The sequence below is a fragment of the Drosophila tropicalis genome, unplaced genomic scaffold (assembly GCF_018151085.1).
Source record: "Drosophila tropicalis isolate 14030-0801.00 unplaced genomic scaffold, ASM1815108v1 contig_443, whole genome shotgun sequence".
In the NCBI taxonomy this organism is placed as follows: domain Eukaryota; kingdom Metazoa; phylum Arthropoda; class Insecta; order Diptera; family Drosophilidae; genus Drosophila; species Drosophila tropicalis.
Genome location: NW_027172907.1, coordinates 5,590,015 through 5,612,170, shown reverse-complemented (window position 1 = coordinate 5,612,170; position 22,156 = coordinate 5,590,015). Strand labels below are relative to the sequence as shown.

Here is a 22,156-nt window from a genome sequence, read left to right as displayed (position 1 = left end):
TATAGTTTAATATGCACGAAAACGATCAATTTCTCTCCTTTTCCATTCTTAAAAATCTTAGCTTAAGAAGTTGTTTAAAATTAAAGAATAATAAGTTTTGCTTGATCAAATTTATATATTAAAAGGAAATTATTTACAAAAGTAATTTCTCTTTCTTTTTCAATCAGTTTCTTGGTATTCTGTTGTTGTGTTTTTTTTTTTTTTTTTTTTGCTTTTGGACTTTAATATCTTCCCCATATGTTTCACCTAAAATTTCACATCAATCGTTGCCTTTTTGTTGCGAATTTTCAAGGTTGCTCATTAATTAAACAATGACAATTTATTTTGTATGCTTTTGGTGTTTAATATTTGCCAAATTATTTGTATATCATTTTAAGTAAATAGAACAGACAACAACAACAAATATAATAACAAGAAAATAATGAATAACTGAGCATGGAAATTTACCCAAAAAAAATGAAAGAGAAAACAAACTCAACAACAACAGCAGAAGAAAAAGAACGTGAAAGAGAGGGAAACAAATTGTTGCCACAGTGCAAACGACCTGCCGACGACAACAATGAATACAGCAGCAGCAACAAGACTCACAAAAAATATGAATACGAATGCGTAATGAGTCATTTTAAAATGGAAATGTTATTGCAACTGATGCAGAAATGTGCAAATTCTGTGGCAAATACATTAAACCAAACAAAACCGCGACGTAAGTCTGAGGCAGATCAGTCACAAGTCACAAGAGAAGGCATTGAACCACCCCAAGCACCCACTTCCCCCTCCTAACAGCAATTCTAAGCAAATGGGTGAATGAAAAGGCAAAGTGTTAAGGTAAACATTTAATAGCAACAATTGCAGTTTGCCACTAACTGACTAACTAACTAACTAACTCAGTTGACGACAAAACAAAACAAGTTTCATTTGCAAATTAGCTGCTTGTCAGCATGTTGCTGCTGCTGCTGCAGCGGGGCGCAGGCGTAACACGGCAGCAACATAAGAACAATGTGAGGCAATGTGCTGCTTGGCATAAATTAACATTAGCAATTAGTCAAAGGAGAACATATTGCCACATTGGACTACGACAACAACAATAACAACAGCATGAGACCAATCACAGACAGACGACAGCAACAATGTTTAACAAAGTTGACAACAACAGCAATATACTTACAATTGACTCATCATCTTATATTGCCGTCAATCATCTGCAACAGGTGCTGCTGCTGCTGCTGTTGATTCTTGATGTTGCTGCTGCTTTGCTTTGCCTTTGCCTTTGCTTTTTCAACTCTTTAATGATCTTTTTGGCTTTTGGGTTATAAAGTTTTATCTCGCTGCTGTTGAAATATTTCAAAATGTTTATAAATAAACTGGCATAACATGACAGCAACACTCAAACTCAATATATACCCATACAAATACATATATATCTCTATAAAATTTACAAAATTATTCTGTTTATTACGGGAATATACATAGCTGGATAAAAATTATTTATTTATTATAATTTTTGGCCGTTGTTTTTGTTGTTTTTTATTGACTTTACTTTTGCCGATTTGTTTCGCATTAAATGTCATAAACACATTTTACGGCGTGCATTGGTCTTTTCGATGAGTTTTTATTTTTGGGGTTCATTCATGTCTCTCTGGAAGAGAGCTAATGGCAACAACAAATTGTCAGCGGAAGTGGCAAAAGAAGACGAACAAACCAGAAACCAGCCAACAGAAACCATCCAGCGAGAGCAACGAGCAACGAACTGAAAGTGAAAGGCTCTTGAGGGAATTTCATGGCATGAAAGGCAAACGCAAATGCCCCAAAGCAGGAAGCATAAAGCGATTGCCTTTGACCCATGGGAAATGTGAAATTGGAAAATCTGTTGAGTGAACTGATACTGCAAACTGTCAGACAGATACAGCAAAGAGTAATTGAATTTAAATTATAATAACTATAATTATTATCTTCAAATATAAGAGAATTTATATGGGCTATATTGTCCAATTCGTTAGAGTTAGCCCAAGAAGCCAAACGATCCTTTCTAATTGTCCTAAATTAACTACTTGATTATACATAGTATATATGATTGTAAGTCTGATCTTAACATATCTCTATCCGAATATCTATTAATTGAGAATCGTCGGGTTCGACAAGGGGATACAAACTGTGCTGGATTAGACAAACATATCCTCTATATATATGGTTTTGTAGGGCCCCTCGCTATATCTCATTTTCGTGCTTTTAAATCTGGTTATACTTCTTGAGCGAAACAAAAACAAAGGCTAATAAACAACAAAGTATTCCTATAAACCTCAACTTCAGCTTTTATTTAGTCAATTCTTTGAATATATGAAAATTGCAATCTCTTTATTTTTAAGTTAGAATAGTGTCTTAAAAGTGATCTTTTAGTTAGTATTATGGCCTCGAAAACTTATAATGAAGTATTCGATTTGCATTAGATCCAATCTTGCACTGGATAGAGTGCAGTGATCTGAGTGGGTATCCTTTAAGATAAACTTCTGGACTAACAACAATGTCTAGATCACCTGAAAGACTCAGCATTGAAAGACCAAAAATCCATTACTTGTAATAAATTAAACGTTTTCCTTTAAAACTGTATGTATTTTCATGTCTAGGAAGTCATACTAAGCGTTAGAGATAGTTTAGATTTCAATACAGAGGGTTTTTTTCGTATGATGAACTTTTTATATTTAAGCATATCATTCTTTGATTCTCAGTCAATTGCTATTACAATTCTTCATGCACGACACAATGACCGACTAGAAACACAAAAAATAGTCATAGTTTTGCCTAAGCTTTAATGTAGCCCAAGCAGCAAAACAAAAGGCAATTGTCGAAAAAAAAAAAAAAAAATAAAACCACCACAAACAAATTCAAAGCGAGAACCACACCAACAACAACAACAGCAACAATAAAAAACAACAACTACAATTCGCACATAATCAAAGTGTCTCGAATTGGTTGCTCGCTCTCCGACTGAATGTCTGACTGTCTGTTTTTCTGTTTGTCTGTCTGTCTGTCTGTCTGTCCATTTGTCTTTCTGTCTGAGTGACCCAGTTTATGCCACAATTACAAAGTCTGTTTGTTGTGGTCTTTGTCTCTGCTTATTGCTGTTGCTGATGGTGATGTTGTTTGGCGCGCAGGCGCAGCACCAGCCACAACAACAAAAACATCAGCGGCAATAGTTTCATTTTGCACTCAATATTTGTTGCTTTGTTTTGTATGGTTTTAGTTTCTTTTTTTGTTTTTTTGGCTGATCTTTGTTGTTGCTGACATTTGATAGTTTTGCTTTCAAATTGTCTGCAATTGTGACTGAGCAAGCCAAAGCCGAATCTATGCAGCAGCAACACTAACTTTTTTGTGCCCATTCCCAAGCCAAGAACTTTTGTGCAAAAACCATCTCTCTCTCTCTCTCTCTCTCTCTGTCTCTCTCTCTGTTACTTCTACTTTTGGCATTTTAATTGCAATTTGATTTGTAGACAATTTGATTGATGGCCAACCCCAAAAAGGGATGTGCAGACACAGAGAACGAGACAGAGACAGAGACAGAGAAGATAGCAAAAAACTTTTCAATTAGCCAAGTTGCTGAAGCTGCTAAACAATAAATTTGATTAACGCCAAGGAATTTTTCTTCTTTTTTTGCCACGAGTCCTACGAGAGCAAAGTTTAACTACAAAACAAACTGAAAGCCAAGTAGGCCACTGGGAGGTAGGTTGATAGCCAGCTAGGCAACATAGCTAGGTAGGTAAGTGAGTGAGTGAGTGAGAGAGTGAGATGATGTTGCTGCCGGCATTTGCCACAAAATGTGCCGCTTGCCGGCATGAAAAACTTTGCATCTATGTAATTCATGTTGCTGTTGATGCTGCTGCTGATGATGCTGTTGTTGTTGTGTGTATTTTATGTTTGACCCAAATTCCTGCGAAGCCAGGCAAAGTTGCTGCTGCTGCTGCTGCTGTTGTTGACTGCTGCCTGCCTGCAACATCTGAAATGCAATTTCTGCTTGGCAAGCGATGCGATATTTTTTCTCACTTTGTTGCCATTGCCAACAAAAGCTTTTGCAAATTAAATAAAAGTACCAGCCACGCCCACACACACACACACACACACACACAGTGAGAGAGGGAGCAAAGGAGAAGGCAACATAATTGCATTTATTTAGACTGAACTGACCCATTAAAGAAAAAATAGAGGCAGCAAAAATAAGAAGGAAAATACCAAAAAGAATTTAATATACCGATTTGGCTTTCAACAACAATTTTTTGTTTTTGTTTTTTTCGCTTTTCAGCAAACTTAATTGGAAAATCTCTCACGGCTCTCCGGCAATTGCCAATTGCAGGCAAAAGTCTAATTAAACCAAAGCGAGGAAAGCAAAATCAAAAGGCGCCTCAAAAGTTGCCAGTTGCAAAAAGATGAACATACGCCCACAACAACAACAACAGAAAGGTTTCGGTCTGAGCCTGCCACACACACACAGAGAAGAGAAGAAACAAAAAGCAATTTAAGTAAATTATTGAACTTTGCTGTGCAACAAATGCAATAAGCCAAAGTAAAAGTCTTTGCCACAAAGGGGCAAAACTCATCAAGAAAAATGGCCATAATGAAACCAAAAAGCTAAAAAGAAAAACAGACTTCCCCACACACACACACACACACACACACAAAGCTAAGAAATGCTCTACAACCAATAATGATGTAGCCATCTTCTGCACATTGCTTAGGAGTCAATTAAAAGAGTGCAAATTGCCAATTTTGTATGAAAAAACTCAAATGCCATCTCCAGTTTAAAGGGTATATTAAGAAACGTAAATGACGACTTAACGATTTTTGTGTGGGTGTTTATTTCTTTCAGTTTTGTAGCAGAAAAGGATTGGTCTGTAGTCTCTGTCTGTGTCTGTGTCGTGGGCGACAAAGTGGCATTGGTTAAATTAAGGAAGTGTTTGCTTAACATTAGACACAGAGAAAAAGAGAGAGAGAGAGAGAGAAAGAGAGATCGAGGGAGACAGAGTAACATGGCACATGGCACAAGAAAAATGGGCAATAAAAATGTTGCAGGCAGGCAAAAGGCAAAATGCAACACTGACGCACAGACTAATAAATGCTGCACGCAGTCAACTGCAAATGCAATTGCAACTGCAGACAACAACAACACAGCGAGACAGTGACAAGCAACAAATATGTTTTTGGGTTGTCACAGAGTAAGCAATGGAAAAGCATAGCAATAACAACAGCAGCAGCAACAGGCAACACGCCCCCGAGTGTTGCTTGTCCCAACTTCACATGCAAAACATTCACTTCTATCTATGTTTGTCTATCGCTATCTCTGTCTTTTTGGGCAATTAATCGTGCAACATCAAATAAATTTCACAAAAGCAACAACAACAACAATAACAGTAAAAGGGAACTAATGTTCATGTTGTTGTTGTTATTGCCTCCTGCTGCTGCTGCTGCTGCTGACAAGAGTCATAAAACGGCAAATTTCATTTTTAAGTCGGTTCACTTCACTCTTACCGCCTTTGTGGGTGGGTGGGCCCATTTGGGCTTGGCCTTTTTGGCTTTAGTTTTTTGGTTTTTCGGCATCAGTTTTCATGGCAGGAAGTATTTTTCTACCAGTGTAACCACCTTCAATTTGTGGCTTGACTTGTTGACTTATTTGTGGTTAGCCTTTTGACTCTCTCTCTCTCTCTCTCTCGTCTCTGCCTCTGAGCTTGTGAATAATTAAAGTTGTTTATGGAATACTTGATGGCCGCCTTTTTTCGTAAACGATTTGAAAAGCGCAAAGAATACCTAAAAGTATGCTATTAGAATTTTTGCCAATTTTCTTTAAAGAATTTTCTTCTGGCCCATTCCAACAAATAGGTACATTAATAAACTTTACGCAAAGAAACCCCATCACTTTTCGTTGTGATTGTTAAGCATAATTAGGAATTTTTTTTCTTGTTTCTTGTTTTTATGTACTTACAGTCTCGACTCATGCCCGCTGAGAGGCATTTCTTGAAGCGGCAATATTGACAACGATTGCGATTCAGACGTATGACCAAGCACTTGCCGTCTCTGAGGCAACGATATTCAATTTGTTTTTGTATGCTGCGACGAAAGAAACCCTTTGAGACCAAAAAATAAGTAGAATTTGCAGATTTAAGCAACAGAAATTACTAAAAATATAATTTTAAATGGTATTCACCTTGCAACCTTCGCAGGAGGTGACACCGTAATGATAGCCCGATGCCTTGTCACCGCAAACTTTGCAGGGTACAAAAGATTTTGATGAGACGCCGTTGCCGTTGTTGCTGTTATTGGAGTTGCTGTTGCTGTTGTTGTTGTTATTGCTGGAATCGACTAAGCTAAACGCTTGTTGTTGCAGTTGTTGCTGGTGCAATTGCTGCTGCTGCTGCTGTTGTTGTTGTTGTTGTTGCTGCTGCTGTTGTTGCTGTTGTGAGTGTGTCTGCTGCTGCTGCTGCTGTGTTGATTGCTCTGCAATGACAAAATACATTTGCTACTTTTACAATTTCATGAATTTTCAGTTAGGAAAGTTGATTAAGTTATGCAATATTACTCATACGCCAGGTAAACCGCAATATTTACTAAATAAGTCTTTGCTGTCGATGATAATATTGTTGTTCCTGTTACTGGCAACTATTACTTGCTCCAAGTCTCAATTGCCGATTGCCTCATTTTCCAGCCAAAATATGAGTTAGATAAGGAAATTTTAATATTGAAAAGTTTAAGGATTTATCTTGACTTTAACAAGTCTTTCAAAGTTTAAAATCAAAAAGCAATGAAACTTAATTTGGAATTAAGTATAACAGATCAAATCCAGTTTTGGTCTTAATCAGAATTACTAAATTGGGCCTTATCAAAGCAATCTAATAGGAATGACACCATTCATCCCCTTTCTTTGCAAGAATCTACATCCATAAGCTTAGGTCCATCATAATTCAAAAGGATACTACAATTTCGTCCACCCTATTGATAAGATAAAGGATAAATGCTTCTAACTTAATCATCCTAAGAAACTCACTCAATAAACACTTTTTGTTTTGGCCAATAAAAACTCATTGGTTTGATTGTTTAATTGTAAATAACTCTAGCAAAAATAAATTACAAAATAACAAGACTCAATACAGAAATGAGGCATAACAAAGTGCATTCACCCCTTTTGAGTGTGTATGTGTGTGTTTATTTTTTATATTTGATTTTGTGCGATAAGAAAACAAAAAAAAAAATCCAAAAAATGATGAAAACAGAAAAAGAAGTAGGAAAAAAATATCACGTATACGCCTACAACAACAATAACAACTGCCAGTCACGAGGAAAACAAGGAACACCAACAACAACTCCGAGAAGCAGCCACACAATTTTCACCAATGGAAAAATTTGCAATGCAAATTTTTATAGAAGAAAAGCAGAAACAAAAAAAAATAAAAAAAGGCAGAAAAATTGGAGCCGCAGACAGAGACACCGACGACGGCCGCAACAACAACAACAGCAGCAAAAACTTCAGCAAATGTTTGCTTCTTGGCATTTTTTCGTTTTTTTTTTCTTTTTCTTTATTGTTTTCTTTCATTTTCCATTTTCAATTCAATTTTCTAATGCAAAAATGTGAGTGAAAGAGGCAAATGAACTAAAAACTGGAGTTTGAACTGTAGTTACTGGTTGCAGCAGCAGCAGCAACGTTGTTGTTGCAGCAATTGGCGTTGCCACACCTCGAAAAATAAATGCAAAATGAAATTAATGTGCAACTTGCACGCGCCGACAAACAAACAAACTAACTGAACGATGTTGCATGGCTACAGGGGGAAAGCGGATTGGAGGAAAAGGGCAGCAAGACGACGCGTTACGCGTTTGTGCAATTGTAAATTGAATTTTCAGCCACGAAAAGATGTCTGGAAAATGTCGCTGTTGCCCGTTGCTGCAGTTGTCGCTGTCGTTGTCGTTGTCGTTGTCATTGTCGTTGGCCTGAGCAGGAAAAGCAAAAGGAAATTCAAGTGCCTTTGCCTGTGCCTTAGCTTTTCATTTTCGCGCCGCATTCGCGTTCAAATGCAAATCATTTGGCCGCTTTTGTAAAATGACAATTTTCCAACGCCATTGTTTGTGGTTTTGCTTCTATAGAGAGCAAGAGGGAGAGAGGGAGAAAGAGAGAGAGAGAGAAAGACAGATCGTAGGAGGCTTGTACGGCAGAGGGAGGTGAAACCCGGGACCCATTGCTGCTTGGCATTTCCGCGTTGTCAGACACAAGAGCCAACCGATAGATAGACAGACGACAATTTGTTGTTGTTGGGTGTTGCTGGTGTTGGCATATTTTTTTCCTTATATTTGATAAAAAAAAAAAATAAAAAATAAATAAAACCCCATCAAATGGAAATGAGTGGCTATCAGAGACAGATGACATTTAATATCTATGTTTATATATTTTAATTTGTTTTCCATCCATTCCGCCAATCATTCCCTCACATAATTGTCTTCTTAGTGTCCTATCCTTGTAAACACAGACAGTAAGCAAATGCCAATTAGAGAATCCCAGGTGAACAGTTTGTTGACTTTGTTGCAACAAGTGTTTGCAGACATTTATCCTTGACGAATTACGACAAAACTAAAGTTAAACAATGGAAATCAAGCTCTCAGCTCAAGCAGTTAAGAGGAGGATTATAAAATAATTCACCTAGATTGATTTTCAGTTGATATCTTGTTACTTGGATTCTATCAATTTTTGGTTGATTATTGGTTCGAAGGTTTGAAATCCTAGTCAATATATGTTTAATTTATTTAACCCCCACAAAGCTCGTTGCAATGACATCTTTGAAGAGTCGTTTCGAGAGATAACAAAATTGAGAATGATTCGAGATCTAACATAAGACAGACAAGACAGTCAAATAGAAGAAACTTGTGATTTGATGGGTTAAAGCAAATATTTAAGGCTCAACAGATGAGTTACGTATATGCAGTTCTTTCGAATCATAAAGACAAATGCAATCATGATGTAGGCCAATCAGTGTATATCTTAAAAACATAAGTTACACTTGGAAATTGTAAGCAGTGGTTTCTCTTTTCTCGCATTATAGAGTTGTAATTCCCAACTAGTTTTAGCATTAAAGTGTTTAAGAGCATATGGTCAAGTCTGCTGATGAGAAAGAAGAAAACAATCTATACATTTAATCTTTAAAAATAAATACGTTACATCACATTTGATTATTCATCAACATTTTAAAGCAAATGTAGATAAAAAGTATCAAAAGTCTTCACAAAAAATGATTTGATTCTTTACAACTTTTTCAGCAAGTGTTTGCCTAATTATGGTTTTCTCTTAATGAACTATTTCCATCGTTATTAAACTTGACTTCTTACTCTTTACTCAATCTTTATTTGAATAAAAAAGGCAAATTAAAAATGAAGTATTTAGGTAATTGCATACAAAATGACCCAAGTAATCGGATATCTCTTCCGAACAGCGGCAAAATATCTAATTTCCAATAAAAGGAAACTAATTGGCAGCATGTGTTCTTTCCCCCTAACCTCCCTTCATGCCAAGCATTCCAGGTATTTACCTGTCTCTAGTCTCAAATGAACACGCCTATTTTATGCAAGCTTCAAATTTTTATGAGCATTTAAATTTTGTTTTTTTTTCGTTTTAAGATGATTTTCCTCATTTCTTCGATGCTTTCAAAGATTTCCGCATTTTTTATTAGTCAAGGAATTGCTTTTTGCATAGCGAAAAAGAAAATCAAATTCCATTCCCTTGATGGTATTTTTGCAATTATTATCAATTTTTTTTGTTCGCTCATTTCTTGAGGATCGTTTTTACTCTTTTTTTTTATATGAAAATGAAAACGCAATTTGCATGGCATTCAATTGCATCAATAATAGGCAATATGAAAGGTAATTTTCTTTACCTCAACATCCATGGCAATAACAACAACAACAACAGCAACTGCAGCAATGGAAAATGACAGCAACCAATTGCAAAATGTGCAATGGCAGCAACAACATCGACAGAAATTATATTCATTTTCACATTTTTCATGCTAAGCTTTAATAGTTTCCGTAAAAATTGCAAGAAAAAAAGGAAAAGTCGAGAGGAAATAAATTGCCAAGATGTTGGTGTTGTTGTTGTTGTTGTTGCCGCTGTAAATTATGCAATGCCAATGAAAATTTATTAGACATAACTTTTATGATAAAGGGGAGGGAGGCAGGGGGGGAAACAAAACTTCATTGGCGATCTTGAAATTTGAATGTATTTGGGAGTCTCACCTTTCTTTAGATGCGCAACAGATATAGATGTTGCTGTTGCCGCTGATGTTGCTGATGATGATGATGCTGCTGCTGCAGCGGCTGCGGCTGCAACTGCTGCTGCTGTTGCAATGCTGTTGCAATTGGAACTAGAGCTGGAACTGACCGCTGATGAGTTAGTGAAATGCTCCGAGCAAGTTGATGACGATGATGAGGAAACAATCTGAGATGAGGATGAGGCTGAAGAGCAGCCGCTATCTGGAGAGGCATGGGCACCACCTGATGATGATGATGATGACGATGACGATGATGAGGATGATGATGAGGAGGATGAGGCGGAGGAATTGGTGGAGGAGGAGGAGGCGGAGGCGGAACTGTTGTTACTGGCCGGACCAAATTGATGCACACTGCTGATGGTGTACAAAGGACCTCCACCATTGCTTAGGGAGCAGCTAAGTTGTTGTTGCTGTTGTTGTTGTTGTTGTTGTTGCTGCTGCTGCTGTTGTTGATGATGAAGACTATGAGAATGTTGCTGTTGATGTTGATGTTGCTGTTGCTGCTGAAGATGTTGCTGCTGTTGATGTTGTTGTTGCTGCTGCTGGAGTTGTTGCTGTTGGCTATGATTGGCTGTCACCGCTGATGTTGCAGCTGCTGCTCTGTAATAATTGTCACACTCCAGCAGCTGCAAAGGGTCCGCCTCAATGGCACTTAGGCAATCCTGTAAATTTCTTTGCTGTTGCTCTTCGTCCTCTTCTGGGTCAGATTCAAGACTGGCTGCCTCACTGTACGCACCTTGAGTAGACGAATCCTCTGGTGTATCAAAGAAATGCAAATTAAAGTCCGAATTTGCATTGAAATTGACCTGGGGCAATGCTTTGATTTCTCCTTCTACAATATCCTCTTCTACGACCTCTTCCTCCTCTTCGTCGTCTTCCTCCTCCTGGTCGTCTTCTAGTTGGTCCTCGTCCTCCCCCTCGTCGATGTCGTCGTTCACGTTGTCGACGTCGTGTTCTACCGCTTCCTCTTCCTCTTCGTCGTCGTCAATATCGTCGTCCTCCCCCTCTTCCTCTTCGTTGTCGTCGTCTTCAAAGTCTTCGATATTGTCCTTTGACCTCGCCTGTTGCTGTTGCTCTTTGACACTCAAAGTTTCCACCAAAAGATTGGTGATGGAAATTTGTGATTGATGCTGCTGCTGCTGTTGCTGTTGCTGTGCTGCCTCCAGCTCTATTTGGTAACTATCCATGTTGCTGTTGCTAGCATCGCATCCATCATCATCATTGTGAAGTTGCAATCTTTTGACAGTCTCTCACTCAGCATTTTTATATGGGCACTTGGCATCAAAAACAACAAAAAAAAACCCAAAAAAAAAAAAAAAAAAAAACAGTTCAACTCTTTTACATATTTGGACTTTTAAGCATAAACGAGATAGACATACGCGAATGAGGCGAACACAAACTAATGGAAAATCGTTCTAAAAAGGAAACCCAAGCCACAAGCCAAAGCTTTTATTAGAAAAAGCAACTGTGATAAGAAGAAGAGATCAAGTCAATGAAAAACTAAACTCCATATTTGATGACATATTGATCAACTGATATATTTGAAAATAATGGCAAGAATTAAACATTAAAGAGCGTTTAGCATGAAAATCAAGGAAAATCATAGAAAAGTTGCTTGCTAGGGATGAAAATTAGTGACTGAATGTATATTTTCTTCTCTCTTGGAAAATTCTATTTCTCCAAAAGAGCGGAAAATGTTTACAAGTTCTTTAGCATCATCATGGATTATCTTTTCCGTCTTGTTTCCCCCAAAAATTTCTGTTTCACTTGCACTTGACACTTGACAAAAGTCAACAATATTGACAATTATGATAATAATAATAACAAGAAAAAAATATATATGTATAGAACTAACTAAATCCGTTATATCTAGATATCATAAATTTTCAATTCACTTCCGTGTTTTGGTTATTCCTTATTTTGAGTCCTTTCGTATTCACTCGCGATATTTGTTTGTTTGTCTTTGAGGTAGGCAAATGGACTTAATAGACTTGTATTTCTTTTGTTTCCTTTTTTTTGGGTTCTTTTGGGCTGAGGGGATTTTTGGGAAAATGCGGGAAAATGAAAGGAAAGTAATGTTGTGCGATTGCGCGTATACAGAAAACTTCTCTCGTCTCTCGACAAGATCCAAGCGCCAACTTTGCAGCGCTCCAAATGCGCAACAGAAATTCAAACCAAACTAAAGAACCTACGACAACAACGCAGCAGAAACGGCGGCAGCAGCGACGACGACGACGCCAACGACGACAGCAGCAAAGACGGCAACAACAGCAACAACAACAACAGCGAAGACATCAACGACTATGGAGTCCAAGAACCCAAGAGCAACCAAAGGCAAAAGAACAGAACAAGAATCAGACATGTGTGTGTGTGTGTGTGTGTGTGTGGGGAAAGAGCAGGAAAAATACGTAGAATGTGTGTTTGTGTGTATGTGTGTGTGTGTGTGGTGGCTGTGTGGCCCAATGGAGTGAGGGAAAAACTCTGCTAGAAAAACGTAGCGCCGCACGCGGCTGACTCACTGCAATACGGTGGGTGGGTGGAGGGGTTGGCAGGAGTGGCAAGCAGGGTAAGGGCTAACTGACTCCCAAACAAGAGTCAATGTGCCTGCCTGCTGCTATTGCCTGTTGCTCTTGCCAGTTTCTTTTCTTTTTCTATCTATCTATCTTTCTAATCTCCAACAACAACACGCATAGGCAATTCTTGGTGGCTGTTGTTGTTGTTGTTATTGGTGTTGCACTTTTCCATTTGTGCAAAACTCTTTTCCTGGTTGCTATTTTCAATTTCTATTGCTAGGCACTAGCAGCAACAGCAGCTGAAGCAGAAGCAGCGCCGTCGACGTCAGCTTCCAAGTGCACTCAAGATCAATTTCACACACACTAAGAAAGCCAAAGAGAAAGACTAAGATAGAGACAGACACTGAGAGAGAGAGAGAGAGAGTGAGTTAGAACCATACTACAGAGAGAGAGAGAACCGTTACATGCCATCTCTCTTTCTCAGCTGCTCTCTCTCTCTCTCACTCTCTCGCGCTTGTTCTTTCTTTCTTTCTTTCTTTCTCTAGTGATTGGAGTAGAAGAGCGCAAGTTCTACAATGCGGAAGTTAAATAATTTTTGCACTCAAATGTGGTTGTTGTTGTTGTTGTTGCTGCTGCTGCAGTTGCAGTTGCTAGGCAGTGAAACTTGGCGAAACTAGTTTTTCATCTATGTTTGTTATTTTTCTTTTTTTTGGCAAACAACAAACTTTTTAATAATGACAATTGCAAACAATTTTTAACTTGATTTTTGTTTTTTTGTTAACTTTAGTTTATGGCATCGTAAATAAGTATTAATTTAAAATGTTAGGCACTTTAATCAAAGATATTTAACTTGTTTGTTAAAGTTCTTAAAATGTGAAATAATAAAATTATTTCTTAAGCATTTCAAATTGAAAATAAACCAAATTCATAGTTTAAATTAAACCTAAATACAAATATTTTATTCAATGTCCAAGTCTTCATATACTTTTCACTTCCTGCAACGCCTGCCACTTCATGGCCAATGCAAGGAAAAATTGGGAAAAATCATTTTCCTGTATTTAGTGCCGTTGCACAATTTTCCCTGACGAATGCTTTAAGCAAAAGAGAAGCAACGAAAGTCAATGATCAGCGAAGGCGGCAGCGATAGTGAGACGCAGCGACGTTGACAGCAGCAGCAGCAGCAGAAACAACAGAAGCAGCAGTCGACGCAAGCAGAGCAAATTGCAGCTGGTTTGCTTTCTGCCATTTTTCCAACGGGGCAGCGAAAGCAAACAGAAACTGTAAATAACAAGAAAAACGGCAAACGATGACGATCCTCTTCAATCCTCCTCAACCACACGAAAGCGAAAACTCCAACGGCATCGGCAACGACAACGACAAACCGAACCGATCGTTCAACCGACCAAACGCCCCCCATTAACCCCTCCCCACCATTACTTCACCCCTTGATTGCAATGAGTTGATAAAACCTGATCTCCACACACACACACACACACAGACAGACACAGAGAAGTCCAGAGACGACGAACCAGGAAGAGAAAATTGAAAATGCCGATTGTGTAATCGCTGAGGTTGTATGCGTAACTCGAGAAAGAGAGAGAGGGAGAGAGAGAGAAAGAGCAATGGAGTGAAGCGCCTTGAGTGAGAGTTGTTTGCTGTGTGTATGTATGTGTGTGTATGGTATGGGGGGGGGAGGTAGAGCCTTTCACGTGGCTCTACAGCCGCTGCAGCTGCTGTAGTTTCTTTTTCACCCCTCTCCCCCCGTCAGCCCACACCCACCACCTCCTCTTTCTTTTGCAATTTCTTGTTCTTCTTCTTTTCTTCATTTTCATCGTCGTCGTCGTCGTCTATTCTTACGTACTTAACTCCCATTGCATTTCACTTATCAAAACGATTCTTCTAGCGGTCCGCCTCTGCTGTCGTTGCTGTTGCCGCTGCTGCCGCGTCGCTGCTACTCATTTTTTTTCGCGTTTTATTTATTTTGCCATTGTTGGCGTCGTCGTCGTCGTCGTCATCTAAGTTCAATGACTTCTCATGGGCAGCAGCAGCAACAAAGTGGCGCAAAATGCGTTTAGTTTTTGCTCTTTTTCTATTTATTAGCTTATTACGAGGAATGTTTCTAAAGTTTTTGGCCTTGACAAACTTTCGACAACAGCTCGAGATCAGATAAACCAAATATATAGGCTATATAAATTCTATTTTTTATCGTTTTTTGGTCTCTAAGTTTCATCTATTTGTTTGGTAATTAAATCTAGGAAACTCATTGGCGGTAATATGGTCCAATTTGCCCCCCTGAAATAGGCAATAGATAGTCAATAAATGTACTTTTCAAAAACATCAAAGAAAAGTTTGTTTTCTTGATGCAATACACTCTCTATTTTGTTTTACATTGCATACTTTAGAGGGCGATTTCTAGCGATTGATCTAAAAACTAATGATTTTAATCAAATTAAAACGGTTGATCACGATTTTAAATTTCTTTTTGATTTCGGTATAATTTTCCTCTAATCGTCACATTTGCTTAAAGACATTCTGATCAAGTAACGAATTCTTGGGGAAGAACATGAGGGAAATTTCGTCCCCTAAAAGCTACCGCCGAAAATTGTATATATTTAACCAATTTCCTTCCCAATTTCTGTCCCCAAAATTTATATATAGATCCGCCACTTATTTAGTGCAGCGGAAATGATACTTTTATAATATTTTTTGAATATCTAGCAAATCTGAATACTTCTTAGGTAAGTTTTCTCTCATCTACTGCTAGGTATCCATCCTTTAAGGCTTATTACAATATTCTATTCCAAATCTCTTACAATCCTTCTAGGAGTTCTATCGTTCCTGAACCTTGATTTGAAAAAACAAATTCACCAATTTAGGTGACAGCCCTCGTTTGTATTGTATAATGGCCATGCTATTAGATTGTAGATTCTATGAATGTTTCGGTTCTTGTTTATTTTGCACATTCTTTTTTGTTTTTGTGGCAGTAGCCTCCACGATGCTTGTTTTTGTTGCTATTGCTTGTGAGCTTTGTTGTTTTTGTTATTGTTAAGTGTTGCCGAGACTTGACTGATATGATAGCATTAAAGTTGTAAACAAACTTAGAAGAAGTGGGCGTTAGAAATTATCACTTCAAACACAATAAATAGAAAGGGGCGAATGAATGTGAGATAGTGGAAAAATTATTGTTAAGAATGAGAATGATACCATAGCAACTGAAAACAAAGTTGTGTAAACTAAAGTGGAGAATATTTTGATTAGATCTAGAATTACGCTTAACTCAAATCCATTAGCTAAGCGAATAAATTTTTCAATTTTCCACTATATGTATGCATTAAAGAAAGAAGAGATGGTACTCTCTCAGTGTCTTGCCCTGACTATCTATGCAACCGATGTAGCTTAATGTTTATGCCAGAAATACCATGTCAGAGTGCCAGAGGGCTTACAGAGGAGAATTTTGCTATATAAACGTCACATTGAGATGCAGCGACCACAATGCCAACAGCAGCAACAACCACATGGGCAACATGGCCAACATCAGCAACATTCTGGCACAGATTGTACAAAAGGCAGCCTCAAATTCCTGGTCGACACTTGGCTTCCTCTATTCATGCCTCTTAACCAGCCCCGAATAATCTTTCTCTTTTTTTGGTATTTCTGTTTTGTAGTTTTGCAGTTTTGCAATGTCTGTTTACGTGTGTTTGTGTTTGTAGTTGTATGTGTGTGGCCTCCCAGTTCTGGCAATGGCAACGAATTCTAAACCAAGCAATACAGAATAGGCCAACAGAATAGGCCCAAAAGTGGGAGCTAAATCGTTTTGGCAATCTTTTTCCTCCCTGAATGTCAGCAACCTCAATAAAAATGTTGCAATTTTCTTGCCACACACCGAGTCATGATCTGTTTGGGCTATAAATATCTAACAATTTTTTGGTTTTGGAAAACTTACCTAGCAAAATGTCACTGCAAACTGAAGCGGAACCAGAACCGGAGCCATAGACTGAACCACAACCAGAATGTGAGCTCAATGATGATATATGACCATCGCCTTCCGAAGGACTCTGATTAGATTCCCTTAAAGGACTACTTGGTGTAGTTGGTGGCGTATTCAATCCACGTGGCTGTTGGTTAATGCTTAATGTTGTTGTTGTTCCTGTTGATAATGCTGCTGTTGTTGCAGTTGTTGCACTCGATCCAGTAGGCGATTCAATATTGAAATAGCTGGCAATTATTGGCAGCCTGTGAAATATGAAAGTGCACAAGGTTAAAACGATTACAACAATTATACAGAAATTATTTTCAATGTCAATGTCAAAATTAATTGCTTTTAAAACATTTAAAAAATCATTAACCATAAATCCTTTTATTTCTCCTCGTTCTTTTGCTTCCTTTCCTATTTTTTGTTCAATGGCTAACTTATTCACTTTCCGCTCCTTCCGCTAGCCACTATTTCTTCTTGGCAAGTAATTGATTGGAAAAATGGCCATTCATGTTAAGTGCAGGCAGTTCTCCCTTATATCACCCTGTCCACCCTGCGTCCCACTCACGCTGGCACAATTCTTAACTCGTTTTTGTCTCGTAATTGGCCATTTTCTATAGTCAGTGTCCAGGCCCAGGCACAGACACTGTGAAAATTTATTGAATATCAACAATGCTTTATATAAGCAGCAGTAACCCCCTTACTGTCCTTTATATTGATCGATAGTCAGGTTCAATTTAAGTGGAAAAAAATTCAACAGCTAACAAATGTCTTTAAAAGTTCCTAAACGAATCTCGTTAAAGGCCACGAATGTCTTTAAGTGCTCCTTAAAGTTTGCCATAAAAAAGTGTATTAGAGAACATAGTGCAAAGTAAAATATAAAAAAAAAAAAAATACATATATTTTTATAATAATAATTGTGTTTTTTAAAATTTGTATTTGATAGTCATTCTATTAGACAAATGAATGTAAGGGCATATATTAATTACGGTTTAGGTCTGATAATGAAATGATAAAGCGTTACTAATTAAGTTAGAAAAGGACTTAAAAGATTTTAAAACTTGAGATTAAAACTAGTCTTATCAGACGTCTTCAAAACTTATTCCTAATTTTGACAGTTTTCAAAGCCTCTAAATGAGAGTCGTTTAAATTTCATCACTCACTATCTTGATAGGATGATTTACAAATTGAATAAAGAAATAGTTTTATGTCTTCATATCATATTGTCAAGTAAATTTAGTTAGTAAAAATTGCATAAAGTTTTGTAATAATTGAATTTTCATCACGCATACGCCATGTATGGCACAATATACATATAAATTTTTAAAAGCCTTAAAGGTTTCTTTCCTTCTATTACTCATACGCGCAGTGCAGTTGCTGTTTTCCCAAAGCATGCAAAATCAAGGAAAGTCAATTCCAGGCCCAGCATCCTTTGTCTTTGCATCCTTTTATAAAAATCAATAGACATACACACTCACACACACACACACATGCATATGTAGCCTGCACGTCCTGTGGCTGACTTTACCCTTTTAACTTGCCTTATGTTTTTTTTTTTTTATTTTGCTACTTTTTTTGGTTCGGTTTTTATTGCATTTGCTTTATGGCCTCTCCTGGGCCACGTTTTTACTGAGTTGTTGCTGATGCCAAAGCCCCAAGCCCCAAGCCCAAGCCAAGTCTCGTCCTTATGCACTTTATACGAAGAGTGCTATGGCACTCAAGATTGTTGCTGCTGTTGTCACAATATTTTCGCTTTTCAATGCGATGCTTGAAAGCACAAGTGAAAAGAAGTATGTGGCATTTGTTGGACGGTTTTTGGCCTCCTCTAAAATGAGACTTTTGATTTATGCAACTAACATCGATCGAGTGCTCAAACTCTCAGATGGACATAAAGGAAGAGGGAAAGAGAGAGAGAGAGAGAGAGAGAAATAGAAAATCTCATCATTTGTTTGGCCCTGTCAGCATTTATAAACATTTCATTTACACAAAAAATGAGTTAGCTACTGGAATGTGGCAGCAGGAGGAGGAGAAAGAGATGTTAGCAAAATGATGGCAAGGGGTTTAGTCATTCTCACATTTCATTTTCAGTCATCAACGCCAACTGCCTTGGCTATTGTGTGGGCGTGGTTTTGCCGGCTTCGTTTAACAAAGGCAACCACAACAACAACAACAACAACAAGAGTACCAGCATCAGCAGCAGCAACATCGCCGAGTGCAGCAGCCACCGCATCTGCTGCGGCTTTTGTTGTATGTGGCAGAGGAAGTAGGTTAGTGGCTCACACTCGTCATAGTCAGAGCAAAATGAATGATGGAGTAACTGCAGCAAACTGTAAATGTTGCTGCCACAGTTGTTGCTATTGCTGTTTCTGTTGCTGCTGTCGCTTATGCTGCTGATGATGACGATAATAATGACGATGATGATGATGAGGGTCCTGGGCAATTGTATGGTTAATTGAAAAAAAGAAAAGGCGGAAAACTGAAAGGAAAAGCAGCACTCATATGGCCCCAGGTGTGGTCATTAAATGGAGCACACACGAACACACACACACACAACACATTACATTTACATCAAACACACACAACAAACATAAATGTATAAATATATATGGTATAAATTTACATATAATATAGGTGTATACCTGCTTTTATTTGAATGTTGTTGTTGCTGTTGTTGCTGCTGCTGCTGTTGCTGTTGCTGTTGATGATTCAAACTTGTGTTTGAATACTCCATGAATAGCCGGCCCTCCCAGGGGCGGGCCTTTGTTGTACAAAGGCACTATAATACATTTAAACAGCTGGCTAAATTAGGGTTCAAGCCAAAAAAAATATATGTATATTTATTTTGTTTTTCGTTTTTTGTTTTTCTTCTTTTTTTAATTTTCCGATAGAAAATGTTGAATTTCACACGCTGCGCCTAAAAGATGCCAACATTTTTTCCACTTTCACTTAAAGCTTACATCCATGTGAGTCTATATGTGCGTGCCTGTGTGTGTGTGTGTTTCTATGGTGTGTTCGTTTAACTCGCGTCTCTCTGTGTGTGTGGGTGTGAATTTCCTCAAATACTGTTTGTTAATATTTTTATTTTGAATTTGAAATTTTTTGCACTTAATTTTGTATATTTTTCTTGATTTTTAAATAGCGGAAATGTGTATTATTGCCGTTTGCTTTAGTGACTGCAGTCATAACTGGGCATAGAGCAAAACTGTAAATCGGCTTTTTGGACACGGCTGCTGCTGCTGCCTTCTGCCTGCTTGCAATTTTTGCCTGTTTGTAGTCAACGAGCAGCAGCCTCTGGGCCCGAAACAACAACGACGACGACGACAGCACAACGACCACGACGAAAAGGACGACGGCAACGGCGACAACAAAATGCAGCAAAAGGAAAGCGCACCAAAAAAAAAAAAAAAAAAACACTTTTATATATTCTTCTTCTTTTTTTGTTGCTGTGGCTGTTTGTTCTTTCTTTCTTTTTAAGCTGCGGCACAGTCAGGCAAGCACATGCACATGCACAGGATGTGAGAGCCAACAACAAAGCAATCACATGGTTTGGTGCAAGCTTGCCGCAGCAGCAGCGACCCCAAAAAATATAACGGCGCCGCAAAAACATAAACAGAGAGCACTGCGATTATGCACGAGCCGGTGAGAGAAGCTATCACATGGTTCTCCTTCTCATCTGTGTGAGTGTGGGAGTGAGAGAGCATCTGCAAAAACAAATATGTCACGCAAATGAATGCATTTTAATAATAAAGCGAAAACTAACAAATTAACGTAAATTGCATTCAAGTAATAAAGCAATTAGAGTATCGATTTCAAATTACTTTCAAAAGAAAAATCAATCCCATTTATTACAAGGAAAAAAATAGAACAAATTCAAAATAAATGGCATAAACCGAGTAAGAGCTCTCTCCCTCTGCCTCTTTAAGCTCAAAGCTCTCACGCCGGCGCGCTTTCAATTTCAATTGCACAAAAAACGAAAGAATAAAAAAAAATGTTCCGCCTGCCCACGCGAGCTGCACAGAAATCGCGTGCATTAAACCAGAAATCAGGTCAGGGACGTTTGGGCTTACATTTTGCGGCACAGTGGTATTAAAACATATGTACTAAATGCTAGGCCAATTAATTAGTTAAATCAAGTCTAATCATTAGTATTTACCAGAAACCAAAAAAAGTACCAGTAGTGTCTATAAAAAATAATAACGAAAAATTATTACTTACTTGCTTGTCAGTCCTGAAATAGAAATATGTTATTAACCTTAACTTAAGCACATTGGAAATATTAGCTAAGTTGCTTTATACTACTTAAACGAAACTTGTAAATTTTGTCTGTTCGATCATATTATTTTGTTTTTCTTTCAGCTGTTGTTCTAGCAATCCTAGTACTGGAAAACATTACAGTCGCCCGTTACATTTACACAGTGTTGGGAAACATTTTAATCGTTATGCTAAACCTTCTGTTACACTTCATTTAAATACTATTCGTGTTCGAAATGGCAGATCAAATAAATATGTTTACTGTACAATGTACTGAAAAATGTCTGCTCGCTTATTTTAAATTGTTGAAATCACATTTATAAATTTTTTAATTATCAGAAATATTATTGAAATATCTCTAAATCAACCACTGTGCACTTAAGCTGCATTTAGCAGCTGCATAAAAGCTAACTAGCAGAGCTTTCGCTCCTTTTGTAACGGTAGGATTTCATAATTTTGTCATTTCCCGTGGACTGTTACTTATGGAAAATGTGCTTGTTCTTTTCAAAAGGCAAAATAAAGTCAAAAAGTTAACTTCTAATTTTAAGAAATCAAATCTATATGTATGTAGACATAAGGCAAACTATTACAATAATAACGTACCGATCCAAAGCAATTATTTTTAGTTTATATTCTGTAAAATTTCGTTTGAATTTTCTTTTTTTTTTTTAGGTACGTACACAATTTGTATAGGTTTTCTTCTTTTTTAATTAATTAGTAACAAATATGTTTATATTTCGTTTTATATAAATACAAGCTTAATAGTTAAAATGGTTTCAACCAACTTAAAAAGTATACAAAAAAATATATATCGAGCAGCACCCTAAACGAAACATCAGAGACATGAGACATTTAATAAAACGAGACACAAAAGTACAAAAACAGAGAGAGATACCTATATGTATATATGGTATATGGTATACAAATAACCAAGATGTAAATTCATTTGTTTCTTTAACAACATTTTTAAGGCACTTTTCGCACAGTTTGTAGTTAAGTTCAGTTAGATAAAAACAAAAAAAAAAAAAAAAAAAAATTAGAGTTAACAGACACGAAGAAGTAGTAAGTAAATTTATAATTAGTTGGCAAACATTTCTATGTTGACAGGCACATTTTAGCTTGGTATTATTCCA

General features: G+C 37.5%; 1 protein-coding gene across 2 annotated transcripts in view; it reads right to left on the bottom strand.

The window, feature by feature from the left end:
- The window catches only part of Eip78C (Ecdysone-induced protein 78C), a 46,562-nt gene extending 26,417 nt beyond the window's left edge, over window positions 1-20,145 (bottom strand). Inside the window, exons 1-4 of one of the 2 annotated variants that reach the window (XM_068286394.1) lie at window positions 19,412-20,145; window positions 16,743-17,032; window positions 6,188-6,477; window positions 5,966-6,107 (exon numbers count right to left, since the gene is read on the bottom strand). In XM_068286394.1, the coding sequence (XP_068142495.1) occupies window positions 5,966-6,107; window positions 6,188-6,477; window positions 16,743-17,032; window positions 19,412-19,503 (814 nt within the window). In that variant the 5' untranslated portion in view covers window positions 19,504-20,145. Of the gene's footprint in view, window positions 1-5,965; window positions 6,108-6,187; window positions 6,478-10,251; window positions 11,529-16,742; window positions 17,033-19,411 lie in introns of those variants that run through there. The other variant, XM_068286393.1, reaches the window with a different exon arrangement.
- Window positions 20,146-22,156: the final 2,011 nt, after the last annotated feature.